A 14969-nucleotide genomic window follows, 5' to 3' on the forward strand; every position below is an offset into this window, starting at 1 on the left:
AGCCCAAATTATATTTTTGCACCTTGGTCCACAACTCACAAAGTCTGCCACTGAAGTTGATGATAATAAATAGGATTCCTCATCCTATTAAAGGCAATTGCAATAGTTAGCCTTTGATAAATCGACCCCTTAGCATTGAGAAATACAGCCAACAGCGTCATTTCTGACTATGTCATCTTAAAAGCGCAATACCTGCGCCCCTGGCACTCTACATGGAAAGTGAATGCATGCAGGCACAATCTAGCGCATCGCTCATTTCACGAAATGAGCGCCCCCCCGTCCACCCACCCTCACTCAGCACACATTGCACTGTGATGAGCGGGGGAGGGGGGGGGGAGAGATGTGTGCTGAGCAGTCTGTGACAGATAGCTCAGCACACATTTCTCTAGTGTATACTGGCCTTAAGAAGCATTGGAGTGATATACATTTCCCTTTCTCACCCTCCAGTGTGGTGTTTGGAGCAAAATCCGCACAGATGGGCTGAGTTTTTGTTCTACTGCACTTCAGGAAACCTCCATCATCATCATAATCAAAAAATGCCCATGAGTGATGTATATTATATAAAAAACAATAACAAAAAACATTCCCTGTAAAGCCCTGCGTGATATTCCGGCTGTTATATTGGTGTGCTTTTGTGTGAGGGAATTTAGACTGTAAGCTCAATGGGGTAGGGACTGGTGTTGGGTGACAAATATTCTCTGTACAGCAATGCATAATTCAGTGGCGCTATATAAAGAAATACCATAATGTATAAAAAAAGGTATAATAATAGTAATAATAATAATAATAATAATAATAATAAAAAAACAAAAAGTATAATAATAATATTATACAGGCCCAGCTTGTTGTGAACCAGATTCACACTCATCATTTGAGCCTTAATCTTATGTGGAAATTTAATTAATAGGTAAATTGAGTTTACATTGTTTTTTCCATATTAAATTAAAAGTACCCGGCATACATAAGTATAACCTTTGACCACTTAAACACAAGACAGATAACATAAACAACACTAATCTGGTGCGTATGTATAGTAATGAGCACCGTCTTACAATTGTAAGAATAAATAAATGTACAAAGGTGATCTGACGTAGGTCAGATAAGAGAATTAATAAAGACTACTCTCAATATGTGGCAGTATAAATATGCATTTAAAGGTTCTTTTCAGTGGTTGCTCTGAGCGGTTCCCAGCTTCCCTGGCAGTGTGGGGCTGTTGTAGTGTTCCCTGGGCTACATACACCTGCTCTTTACACAACTTGTCAATGTGAGCACTGGAAGGTTTGTAACTTTAACATAGTAAAACATTTTAGTGTTTGACTTGAATGCACAAGTGCTTTGGTTTGTTAATTGAGTTTATAGTATTGTCCCAGGGATGGTTTTTTTTTTTTCTTCCTCCCTTGGAGACACACACGGACACACACCAGGGCTATCTGTTAAGCAATTTGTACCATTTGAATTCACCTAGTGGCTTCCACTTTGATTCTTGCACTTGAGTCCCTTTGAAATGCAAAGCTGCCTTTCAATGCAAATCCTATGCCTACTTGCCCAATAAAAGGGCTTAGACAGGGAGGTGCCTATCATAGTGATTGCTTGTGAGCTGCCAAGGAAGGTGAAGGGAACAGCAGTCAACCAGGAAGAAGTAGGACAGAGTTGAAGAAACCTCCAGGACTCAGGACAGCCGGGCAGGCACAGTATGTGCACAGGACTGACTGGCAAACATGTACGTGGGCTATCTTTTGGATAAGGACAACAACATGTACCCCAACCCTGTCAGGCACCCTGGTCTCAACCTGAACCCCCAAAATTATGTTCCAGCACCCCCACAGTATTCAGATTTTGCCAGCTATCATCACGTCCCTGGAATTAACAGTGATCCCCACCATGGGCAGCCGGGGGGCACTTGGAGCTCTCCTTACGCACCAAGCAGAGAAGACTGGCACTCCTATGGACCAGGTCCAGCAGCATCTTCAGCTAACCCTGGACAGATTGGGTTCAGCCCAACTGACTTCAATCCTGTACAGCCTCCAGGCTCAGGGCTTCTGCCACCGGCTATCAACAGCTCAGTGGCCCCTTTATCTCCCAATGCGCAAAGGCGCAACCCCTATGAATGGATGAGGCGCAGTGGCGTTCCCCCTAGCAACCCAAGCAGTGGTGAGTACACTGCTATACGGAATGGCTGGTGGGAAAAATCTGGCAAGGCGCGAAAATATATATATATATATATATATATATAGATAGATAGATATTCGATATATATAGATAGATATATGGCTATATATAGATATATATATATATGTATAATAGATTTATTTTTATATATATATATATATATATTTACTATTTATATGTGTGTGTGTGTGTGTGTGTGTGTGTGTGTGTGTGTGTGTGTGTGTGTTCATTATTATATCAGAAACTGCAATTCTATTTTTATATTAAAATACACTGTTATTGGAATTATTCTAGATGATGGTTACATAGGAGAAACATTCCATTGACCAATCTTACTGTTTTTAGGAAATACAAACTTATTTATAATAAGTATTCTTGCAGCCAAGAGTATCCCATATATTGGTTACAGATACATATAACACTGTAAGATATTTGAGGACTGTTGGTTTGGCAGAAATAATTATTTTTTTAGTTGCAGAAAATAATTTGTTATAGAGGAAAATGAAATATAACACCTATGAGAATGATGAAGAATTGGGCCAGTAATGTAAATAGGACGGCATTATTGCATGTGCTATTGTTATGAAATAATATAAGGTTTGGATAATACTCAGTAGTTAGTGGCACAATGTGTCCTCTCAGCTGCATTTAGACAACGTGTGTCTCTAAAACTACAAGTCCCAGCAGATCATCCCGGCCTGTGGCCAGATAATATAATTTGAGTATGGCATGCTGGTACTTACAGTTCCACAGCAACTGGCTAGCCACAGCTTTCCCTAGTCTAAGTTGGTAAATCTTATCCCGCTGGGGTTTAATATTCTTTCACATAACATGAAAATCTTTCCGGTTTGTCTGTTTTATTACTTATTTATTCACAACTGTTAAGCGTAACAGAATATTCTGGCGCTATAGATATGTAATTGTTAACAAATAACAAAGGCAGCTTTATTATAACAAGCCAAAGTTACCATCTTTGCACTGTTGCTCAGTTTTTCTGCAGGATATATATTATCTCAGCGTACCTGAGCGCTTCTGTCAGCAAATATGAACTTCAGCCTCTGTTTATAATGTGTATGGTGCATTCTCTAGGTTATGTTGTATTTATGGTTTATATGTGTACACACAGATGCGCAACACACAAAATATGTTGCAAGATAAAAAAAAATATATAAAAAGCAATAGTATAGTAAAGTAATCCTCAACTATTACTCAGGTATGCTAAAGAAAATCAGGTTTATTATTGAGAGAGTGAAATCTGACAGTGGTGTACCCTGGCAGTAACTACTTTATATTATATTATATTATATTATATTATATTAAGTTTATATTCAGTAGCACTTTACAATATTAGGAAGAAACATTGTAACAAAATAAAACAAAATAGCGTAATAACTGTCAGAGTCATAAGGGCCTGCTCTCAGACTTATATACATTATTATTATTATTATTATTATATTATGTTATTTTATTTAATACAACACAAATTACACAACACTGGACAATCAGAAAATTTTATTTATACTAGCCCGTCTCTGTCGGAATGGAGCGTACAGTCTAATTCCCCTATTTTGGGCGCACGACCATGCAGCAACGGGGCCAATTTAGTCCAACTGTTGAATGCAAACAAAATGTCACTCGTCTTTCGATTTTGGGAGGAAATCGGCACTGAGTTACCACATTGTCCGTGGCGCTATAATGATTTATTTTTTGCTTTAATTGAGCATGGCAATCAGTAAATACAGATATCTCATTTGGCACAAAATGTAGAAAGGGAAGATTGCCCCCCCCCCCCCCTTTTTTTTGTACACAGAAGCATGAAACAGAAAATATAAGCAGTATTACAAATGACGTATAATGAAGAAGAGAGAATCAAGACCATATAGGCTAGAAATCGTGGCATTAATGACGAGCCAGCTGATCATATACACAATCAGGGTAAAATATAACGATTACCAATATATAAAATCCCAAATCCCTCCCGCCCCATCCTATAAAAAAAGAAAAAAAGGAGAAGGTCTGGTGAAGCAAACTAAATTACTAAGAATCACCCTCCTACTAAAACTCAAGTTAGAAGAGTATCCGTCACGAACCAGGGTTTTCCGACTGGTGAAATCAGTTCCCAAGTATTATACAATCTGTCAAATCAAATCCTAAAAGCGCAACGGAATTTGCTGCGCTATATAAGAAACTGTTAATAAATAAATAAATAATAAAGTAGTTTGGTCAAACACTTGCTTACATAGGAACGACACACAGTTTGGATCTTGTTTGCCATGTTCCTTGTAATTTTTTATTATCCGTTTTATAGGCCTAATTCATTGGCTATTTTTATCTAGTTAAAAAAATATATATAAAAAAAAAACATCCTAAAATAGAAATGGTCTTAGCAGAAAATATATCCAGTCATTAATTTACGCGTTATTACACTTAATTAAGCCTTTATACTTAGCAAGGTCAATTAAAATATTTGCTTTTGTTGTTTAATGGTGTTTTCACTTTCAATTTCCTTGTTCCTTGTTGAATGTAACATTTAGATATACGCTCATGTCTTCTTTTTAAACATAGTAATTGTTCCAATACATTGGGACTTGGTGATATATGTATATTATAACGATCTTTAGAGCTTGCAATCTTTAGTCTTTAGTATAAAGAAGTGTGCAGTATAAATCTAATACCGGGATCTTAATTATGAAATCCACAAATGATATAACCACAATGCTTAGTATTGATATTGCTCGTTGAATGCAATTTATAGATAATATATATGTGTCAGTGTGGCTTTAACCGCATTGTGTCTTGACACTGAGAGACCCTACAGTTTGAGGTGGGGGACAACAATAGTTTTGTAAACAAAAGTCATTTAAAGGAAGAAAAAAAGTTTCAAAAGCAATTGTTTGAAGTGCCAGGAATAAAATCGAATTAAGAAATTGAGTCTGGTCGGTGTAATCTCTCAATACTTTTATTGAACAATGGTTTCACCATCTAAATACTATCATAATTTGCAATCCTGGCTGTAATGTGGCATCCAAAAACAGGATTAAAGAATATGTTTTATGAAATCCGGCAATTACACTTTATGGTCATAGCCAGCACAACAAAATGTATAATATAATAGAATGATGGAACTCACAAAAGCACAAATTCTAATTGCAACATTTCAGTGTTCAATACAAAACTTTATCCAGGGATCAAAAAATTCTCTGAAGAAAGTCTTGTACAGATGCATCATTTTATGTCTAGATCTATCTATCTATCTATCTATCTATCTATCTATCTATCTATCTATCTATCTATCTATCTATCTATCTATCATAAAAAAAAACTAAAAATAAACAATTTATAATTCCTGTGTAAAAATGGTTATGTGACCTCACATGTATGTGGCAATGAGTGTCAGTGTTTGTTTGGTTGCAGCGTATATTTCTACTCTACTGTATGTCCCAATTGTACAGCACTGCAGAATGTTCTGGCGTTATATAAATATAAAGTTCTAGTTATGCTATAATATGAATGTGTGTCAGCGTGCTGCATTGCTATTCTCTGTGTGTGTGGTTTTGTGTGGATAACATTTGTGTATTATCAGTAATTAAATAAATACCCACTACAGTTCTCTATTACGGGCATTAGAATTCATTTACGATTTTCATGACCTGTATTTAGAAAAAAAAACTTTGCCTGTCGATTTGTGCTTTATAATGCAAAGGAATGACCTCTAATATATATATAGAATGTACAATAGTACATTACCCCTTATAGATTGGACATGGGCAGGTGAAGAACATTCATGCTTGTATTTTATAAATATTTACTACATTACCTGGGTTTACCACTAAACGCAGACATTTACGTATTTCCTATTCAACCAAGTACTTGTACATCTGGGATCACCTGCAGTCACACAAAGAACCATTGCTGTATGGGGGACTAAATGAGCTGTGAATTGTTTGTTACATGAATCTTCATCTCTATTTGATATACACAGATCATATAAATATTGTAATAACTCTTATAATTAAAAGACTTATATTGCAGCAGGGAGAAAAACATTTGCTCTGTATGTTAATATTCGTCTTCCAACCATATGACTATTCAAGGTTTTTCTGTGCGCCTAAGCTCCATTATTATGTCATTTACGGTCAATATACAAAGGGGTCTATTTACTAAGTCTTGAATAGAGGTAAAGTGGACGGAGAAAAAGTACCAGCCAATCAGCTCCTAACTGCTATGCCACAGGCTGTGTTTGAAAAATAACAGTTAGGAGCTGATTGGCTGCTACTTTTTCTCCTTCCACTAAAATATAAAAACACTATCACACAAAGGCAGAAAATGCATTTATGATGACAATTCTGTAAAGCTTGAAAAAGAGTCTGGATAGTTCTATCATAAGCTGTCATCCTGTCACTGACGGAGTTCCATCTACAATATTCACACTAATAATTTTTTTCTTTAAATTATATTTATTTGAAATGATTTATTTTATTTCAACAAAGTTGTCACATATCTTCAGTACTGTTATCTTTAAAAACAAATTAAAACTGTGATTTAAAAATGTTGAGAACCAAACAAAAAAGTATTCACATAATAATGAGGTGATTTCTTTCATATATCGCTTTTATCCATTGCCTGTATAAAAACATGTAGCCAATTTAATAACCCCTATGGGGTCTATGTAATACGCCTTGGAAAGAGATAAAGTGGACGGAGATTATGGGGGACAAGTGAGCCAGTGGAGAAGTTGCCCATGGCAACCAACCAGCTTCTCTGTATTCTTTTATAGTATGCAAATTATAAATGTTAAATCAGTGCTGATTGGTTGCCATGGGCAACTTCTCCACTGGCTCAATTCTACACTTTTAATTGAAATCCACCTTAATAAATAGAATGGGTGTACATTCGTACCTTGGCAAACCAGATTGCAAATGCAGGCGGTGACTTGTGCTCACATCCAGGACTAATGATCACACACCTCACACTTGCTTGTACTACTTAAACATTGGGCAGCTTAATTTTAACAATGCGATTTAGCAATGAGTTAGGATACGTCCCTGTCCTAAAGGGGGGTACTCACGGGAGAGATGTGTGCTGAGCGATCTTAACACAGACCGCTCAGCACACATCTCTCACCCCGCTCAGCACAGCGCGATGTGCTGAGCGAGGGGGAAAGCCGACGGGGGGCCGCTCACTTCACACAACGGTGAAGTGAGCGACCCGCTAGATTGAGCCTGCATGCAGCTCAATCTAGCATCGGCGATAGCGATGCGCGGGGCCGCGCATCGCTATCGCTGGAGGGCATACACACGGCAGATCCGTGCTTAAAATCTAAGCAATCTAGCAAGATTGCTTAGATTTTAAGCACGGATCTCTCCGTGTGTACCCCCCTTAAGTCTTAAGCTACCTGTACATTTTGCATTTGTGCCTCCTGCAGATCAATATGGTTTAGCCATAGTGCAAATTTCCACCTTCTAGCTGGTATTACGTTTAGCTTTAAACTAGGAGCATTTGCGCCTGATTCAGGGTTAGAAGCAAATTAAAATAAAGGAGCAATTTGCATCTTGGCATAACCATGCTACACTGCAGATGGGGAAATATAAATATAAAATGTGCAGAGATTTAGATTTAGGGCCTAATTCTAGGTAGATTGCAAAAATGTTTTTCCTCTAATCGACAAAACCATGTGCACTGCAGGGTGGGGGTGGGGGGGGATCAGATATAACGTACAGAGAGAGTTATACCGCTTTCAGATCGCAAATGCCCGAGAAACGTGTCCTTACTGGGTGGGATCCGGCATTTGCTCTGCTTTGCTGGCTTTCCGACCCGAAAATATACCGGGTCGGTTGCCATAGCAGTGGGGGGGGGGGGGGGGGGGGGTGCAGCAGCAGCAGGGGCGGGGGTGGAGGCGGCGCTGGGAGATAAGCTCATCTCCTGCGCCGCCTCTCCCTATGCTGTGAATGGGAGCCGTGTCGCATCGACGCGGCTCCCATTCACACTGCGCCTGACCCGGTATTCAACCCGGTAATAACCCTTCTTTTTTACCGGGTTGAATTACCGGGTCAGGCGACCCGCTAATTAGTGCAAAGTGCTTTCACATCGCACACTGACCCGTGTCGACACGGCAATATGCCGTGTCGATACCGGTTTATTTGTGCAATGTGAAAGTGGTATTAGAGAGTTAGATTTGGGTGGGTTATATTGTTTCTGTGCAGGGTAAATACTGGCTGCTTTATTTTTACACTGCAATTTAGATTTCAGTTTGAACACACCCCACCCAAATCTAACTCTCTCTGCAAATGTTACATCTGCCCCACCTGCACTGCACATGGTTTTGCCCATTAGACGGAAATGTTATTTTGCAATCAACCTTAAATTAGGCCCTTAGTATGGGCATGTCCTAGCTAGCTTAATTCTAAATGTTGGTGTCGCTCCTTGTAAAAGCAGTCAGTATTTTCCCTGCATGCATGCAAAAAAAAAAAAAAAAAAAATGAATTTGCAGCCTGTTTGTATTGCAACATGGTTTGTCTCAGGAGCAAATTGCTCCTTGTTTGCTCTATTTTTTTTTATTTGCACCAACTGTGATCAGGCCCTTACATTGAGCATTGGATTCTCAATACCCACCTGTAGGGTAGAGTTCTCATTATAATAACTCATTCCCAAGCCGCCCAGCTTAGAGGAAACACTGACAATGCTGTTGATCTTAGTGATATGTATTTTATTATTATTAAGGTTATTATCCAAAGGCATTCATCCATCTTCCATACTGCTAGATAACACACTTGGCATGCAGAGATTTTTGGCGGGTGGTAAGGGCAGTTTGGAAAGGACAGCTTGCAATGAAGTGCAGTCATGCCCCCGAGATGGCAGGGTATCCCCCTTCCAGTGATACAAAATTCACACTGGAGGTGTGTCCACGTGCCCTAACATTTGACTGTACCCCCTAAAGAACTGGGCCCAAAACTATTCCATGAGAGGTGCAGTATTTGTAGAGATCAAGAAGATACAGTAAATGCAGGGGGGCAAATTATAAAATCGGCATGCCTGATTGGAAAATATACTACAGGTTGAGTCTCCCTTATCCAAAATGCTTGGGACCAGAGGTATTTTGGATATGGGATTTTTACGTATTTTGGAATAATTAGATACCATAATGAGATATCATGGTGATGGGACCTAAATCTAAGCACAGAATGCATTTATGTTACATATACACCTTATACACTCAGCCTGAAGGTCATTTTAACCAATATTTTTTATAACTTTGTGCATTAAACAAAGTGTGTATACATTCACACAATTCATTTATGTTTCATATACACCTTATACACACAGCCTGAAGATCATTTAATACAATATTTTTAATAACTTTGTGTATTAAACAAAGTTTGTGTACATTTAGCCATCAGAAAACAAAGGTTTCACTATCTCAATCTCACTCAAAAAAGTCCGTATTTCGGAATATTCCGTATTTCGGAATATTTGGATATGGGATACTCAACCTGTATATAGATTGAAACATATTTGTATTAGTAAATGATAATAAACAGTAATCAGACTAATGTATATGATCCAGTACACTACTCTGAGATAGACTACCACTCCCCTATAGATTGTAAGCTCTTACGAGCAGGGCCCTCTTTTCTCATGTGCTTATCCTTCCTTCACTTATACCGTCCTCTACTCTCCCTTTGGGTTCAGCCGTCACTGCTTCTCTGGGTGTTATCCCTGCATGTGCAGTAATGATTATTTAGTGTGGATCCCATGTTCTGCTATGTTTTGTACTGTGAGCCTATTGCACTTTTCTCTTGGTATGTTTACACTGCTTTTGTTTATGTACTTTGTAAGGCTTTGTGCAGCCCTTGTGACGCCATATAAATAAATGCTAATGCTAATAATAATAATACTCTAATATCTAAGATCATTTTGTCTTATATTTGGCTAATGCTGAACTGAATGGCATTGTGAGTGATTGCAGGGCAGTCACGTTACAATGTTAGCTGCAATATGGCAGTATGTGCGGCCAGCATTAGACAATTGCGCACATGCCACCTGTGCGGCTGAATCAGTTCTTCTTGCCTAGACCTTTATGGCCACAAAAAGGTGTGCTTCATTTGGATCTTTCCATGCAGGGTATAGCATACTCCTACACACGTGTCAGTTCTCCCATACATGCATTTGGCCCCTGTATGGCTCATCTCCCACTGTGTAACCTTTGTAGTGCGCCCAACATGGCTGCCTTATCTGGTGCGCTTGTGGATGGGATGAAAAATGCGTGGACCTGATGTTTTTATTGGAACCCTACTCTGAACTTAAGGACTCTGCAATCTCCCCATTTTGTGTTCTCTTCTAGGGGTGGACTATTCCACCCTGGGTAATCCTACGCAGTACGCCTAAGATGGCTGCCGCACCTGGTGCCTTGTGAGGGTGGAATACACAACCCCTGGAGGTTATTACCCAAAATGCCTACACCAATCATGCATTATTCTTTCTGTGTCTTTGTCTGTATGGTTTATCTTTTGATGTAATGCTTAAATCTTCTGTATTATGTGCATTGTGTGAGTTCTAGTTGGCGCCGCGGATGGCTGCCTCGGTGCTGCTCTGCCAAACAGCCTTCGTTTTTAGTCTTAAATGTATAATATGTCTACTGTACAGTTGCATATGTGCAGTATGAACTCATATGTGTAATGTTTGTAATGTATGCTACGTTTTTCCTCCTTCATGTTGCTGCTTGGCGATGCATTGTACCACAAAGAATTCCTAGTGTACGTGAGTACACCTGGCCAATAAAGCTGATTCTGATTCTAATTCACAAATGTCAGTGGATTATGTGCTGCTTGGCTGGTAAAAGGCTGGAATGGCAGAAGCGTGAAGAGTCCAGGAGTGTCTGCCACTCTCTCTTGGCACCTGCTGACCTGGTCTTATTTCGGACAAACATTGTGTAGACCAGGGCTCCTTAAATCCAGTCCTGAGAACACAAGAAGGGACTTATGAAACAAGCTGCGAGATAAAGGCTCTAGGAGGATTCTGGCGAAAATAATTAGCTCCTAACAGTGCATGTTTTCCAGGTCTCCTCAAATAATCACAAGTGGAATAATTAGAACCATCTGTTTACCTTTTAAAATATGTCAGTCTTCAAAGGATACACTTGGACTCCAGCAAGGAGATCTGGAAAACATGCACTGCTAGTGTGTCCCAAGGACTAGATTGAGAAGCACTGGTGTAGTCCATCAACAATATGCTACACATGGGAGTGGATATGTCAACAGCATCTTGCAGAAGATATCAGGGTACCACAGTATATTTTGACCTCCAGGCACCAGATATGTAACCTTTGTAGAACGCTTTGCCATTAAATTCCACCTAAAACGAAATATTGAATTTTGGAGGAAAATGTATTTTGCAGTGACAAACTTTGTTTGTTTGTAATCCTGAAGCTCATATAGAAGGAAAAACCATAATGTCTTCAGTTATCATATTACATGTTATTTGGGCTGTCACATCTTGCATATGCGTGAATACTGTATATATAATATATATAATATGTATATAATTGTAGAACCGCATTCTAAGCTGTCAGGATCCAGTATCTGGTTATTATACCTAGTTTCTGTTGTCTCATAGAGAATCTTATATTGAGCCCCAGCAAGTACAAGGGTGAGGAACGCGGACAAGGTAAGACTGTAACTGGTTTCCCTCCTTAAAGAAAGTGGAAGTGAATCCACATGAAAAACCAAATAAGCATGTTTTGCAAATTGCAGTTCAAAGGGTGCCTGGGCTGCATTTGAAAGCAGGCAATAGATTAACCCTTTTTCATTCTATACAGCTATTGTTCTAGAGAGTCGTTAACATTAGCTTTGTAGTGTCAAACAAGGTCTGGTCAGCATTTTCCTATTTTATTTTTGGTATTATTTTTCATGATTAAATGACTGCTATCAGTGCCCCTTTTAAATATGGCAGGTGGCAAAATGTGCAAAAATTGTGGGTTTTGAAAATCCATCACTTAGTAAATATACCCCTTAATCTTTTAAATAGTTTACATTTAATCTCTTATGTTGGTCAAGATTTGCCACTAGATACAATGTTCCAACAAGTTGCAAATGGCACATTGTGAATGTTTTTCTTTGGTTTGTTTTTCCTTTTTTGAAATGATCGCTTTGGTTTTATGGAGAGGAATCTTTTTGAACTGATCATGTTACTAAAATTGGTGCGCAATATTTTTATTCTTTTCTTCTGGTGTTTTTATGCAAAGAGTTTTCCCCGAATTCGAAATACCATTTTGACACAATATCCCCCCTTTCATAGATACATCTGAAGCTACATAAGAGTATTGCAAGATAGAATTAGGAGCAAGTCTGTTCACACCTATGCAAATATCCTGTATTATAGAGCTTTACATGAGTGCTAGCTAGCAACGTGCTCAGGTTATAAAGGTCACGAGGGACAGGTTAATGGTTGAATCTGTAAGTGACTCTCTTTGGAGAAATCAAAATGTTACGAGCGCCTTTTTTTCTGATGCAAATCAGTTTCTAGAGATGTCTCCGACAGGCTCTTGTGCAGGAAGAGGGTGGAGACAGACGAAAGCCTTAATAGTTCCAATTGTTCTAAGGCTTTATGCTGACCTGTTCTGGGGCGGGGATACAACAGGAAAAAGCTTTGATCTTTGACACAATCCTTCCATTTTAAATTCAGAAGGTTTTACTTGCTCATTGGATACAAAGAATACATTTAAAAAAAAAAAATTGCATGAGAAAGTCCAGGTACATTTAGCCAACTGTGGTCAGGTTTCTTGTTCTCGGTATAATAAACATAAGTTGCTGAGTTTGGATATCATGGTACAGAATAACTAGAAAATATAGTTAACCTCTCAAGATATTTAGAGAATATTTTGTAGCCGTAGTAAATAAAAGATCTATGTTTTTGCTTAGGCTGCTTTCAGGGAGCCTTATTGACTGTGGAGGGTGTAGTAGGGTATGCCGGCGACCGGGCTCCCGGCGACCAGCATACCGGCGCCGGAAGCCCGTCCGCCGTCATACTGACAGCGTTGTGAGCGCAAATGAGCCCCTTGTGGGCACGGTGGCGCGCTACGTGTGCCACGCTATCTATTCTCCCTCCAGGAAAGAAAAAGTGTCGGTATGCCGGCTGTCGGGATTCCGGCGCCGGTATACTGTGCGCCGGGATCCTGACAGCCGGCAACCTGAAGACCACCCGACTGGGGAGATATCATATTGAAATATATTGGGCTAAATGCATTATCGCTTGGAGATTGATAATATGGAAAGAGAAGAGGCACCAGCCAATCAGCTCCTAACTGCCATGTCACAGGCTCGGTTTGAAAAATGACAGGAGCTGATTGGCTGGTAGTTTATCACTTTCCATTTTATCACTCTCCAAGCGATGATGCATCTAGCCCAATATTGGCACAATAAAAATGAAAGATAATAATACAGGTATGGAATCTATTATCCAGAATGCCTATCCAAGGTTCCATAGATAAATATGTTCCCTTAGTTTAGAGTACTATGCCTCAAATATTTAAAATGAAATTTTCTTTAAATAAATAAAAAAAAAATTACATCTGACTTAGCAATGCGCCTCACAGTGACAATAGGACATTTCAGCGATACTGGGGGAAGTGAATCAAGCCATCTACAGAGGACAAATGGAGAAACTGCCCGTTACAACCAAACATATCTGTCATTTACCCAGTACATTCTATAAAGTGATTGCTAGAATCGGAATGTCTCTATGGCAACATTTTTACTTGCCCTCTTTAGAAGGATTGATATACTATATCTCCCACACTCTGTATTATATTACCACCAAAAATTACTACCCCTGTACATATTTTACTTTCTGATTTTCGCACATTGAGTTTCTGTGCAGATTTCCTATTTGTGTTAAAATCATAGATAATAGACTTACTACTGTACATTATATGGATATTAGAAGTCATACAGGAATTCTATGACCATGTGGTAAGAAGTGTCTGTAGGCCGAGAGCTTTTTTTTGGAATGGGTTTGTTGGATCGACCCTATTGAGTTCGACACTCATTAGGTCGACCACTATTGGTTGACAGGCAAAAGGTCGACACCCTAAAAGGGTCGACATGCAAAATGTTTGCATGAGTTTTTTGCTTGTTTTTAGTGTTGTTTTGTTCGTAAAGTGACCGGGAACCCCAATTAGTGCACCATGTCCCCTTGCATGGCTCGCTTCTCTCGCCATGCTTCGGGCAAGGTTACTATTCCCAATCGTAGTCCACGTGGATGGTAAAGTTTGAAAAAGTTCAAAATATTTTTTTTGTTAAAAACATCATGTTGACTTTTTCATGTGTCGACCTTTGCCATGTTGACCTAATGCTTATGTCAACCTTTTCTAGGTGTCGACCTAATGCATGTCGAGTAAGGTCGACCTAAGGACCGTAATCCCCCTTTTTTTTTATAGATAACAGAAATGAAACGCTGTTAGAACTGTGTTTATATATATTCTCAGGTGAGGCATGTGAGGCAGAGCCTCTCCTGTCATACTCCAGTATACTCCAGGGTTTGGAATATAAAAATTAAATGAAAAATACAAAGAAGATATTATAAATATCTTCTATGTATTATTTGAATAATTTTTATAGTCAAAACTCTGGAGTATACTGGTCTGTGACAGATGCCTTCCTGTTCCACACACCTCTGATCAAAACTCAAATTTCCAGCAGTATACACTGCTGCACCTGTGTATAATGCCCATATGAACCCCTTGGGTTTATATATCTGTGTGTACATCTAGCTCTGGTACTAGCCAGTGCCTCCTGAGCCATTTA

The 14969-nt window shown here is 39.0% G+C and overlaps 1 protein-coding gene across 1 annotated transcript in view; it reads left to right on the forward strand.

Annotated features, from left to right (window-relative positions):
• Nucleotides 1–1718: 1718 nt before the first annotated feature.
• Nucleotides 1719–14969, forward strand: part of CDX1 (caudal type homeobox 1) — a 57559-nt gene continuing 44308 nt past the window's right edge. Inside the window, exon 1 of the mRNA XM_063928630.1 lies at nucleotides 1719–2151. Coding sequence (XP_063784700.1) covers nucleotides 1719–2151 — 433 coding nt within the window. The remainder of the gene's footprint in view (nucleotides 2152–14969) is intronic.

Source organism: Pseudophryne corroboree, chromosome 6 (assembly GCF_028390025.1).
Source record: "Pseudophryne corroboree isolate aPseCor3 chromosome 6, aPseCor3.hap2, whole genome shotgun sequence".
NCBI lineage: Eukaryota > Metazoa > Chordata > Amphibia > Anura > Myobatrachidae > Pseudophryne > Pseudophryne corroboree.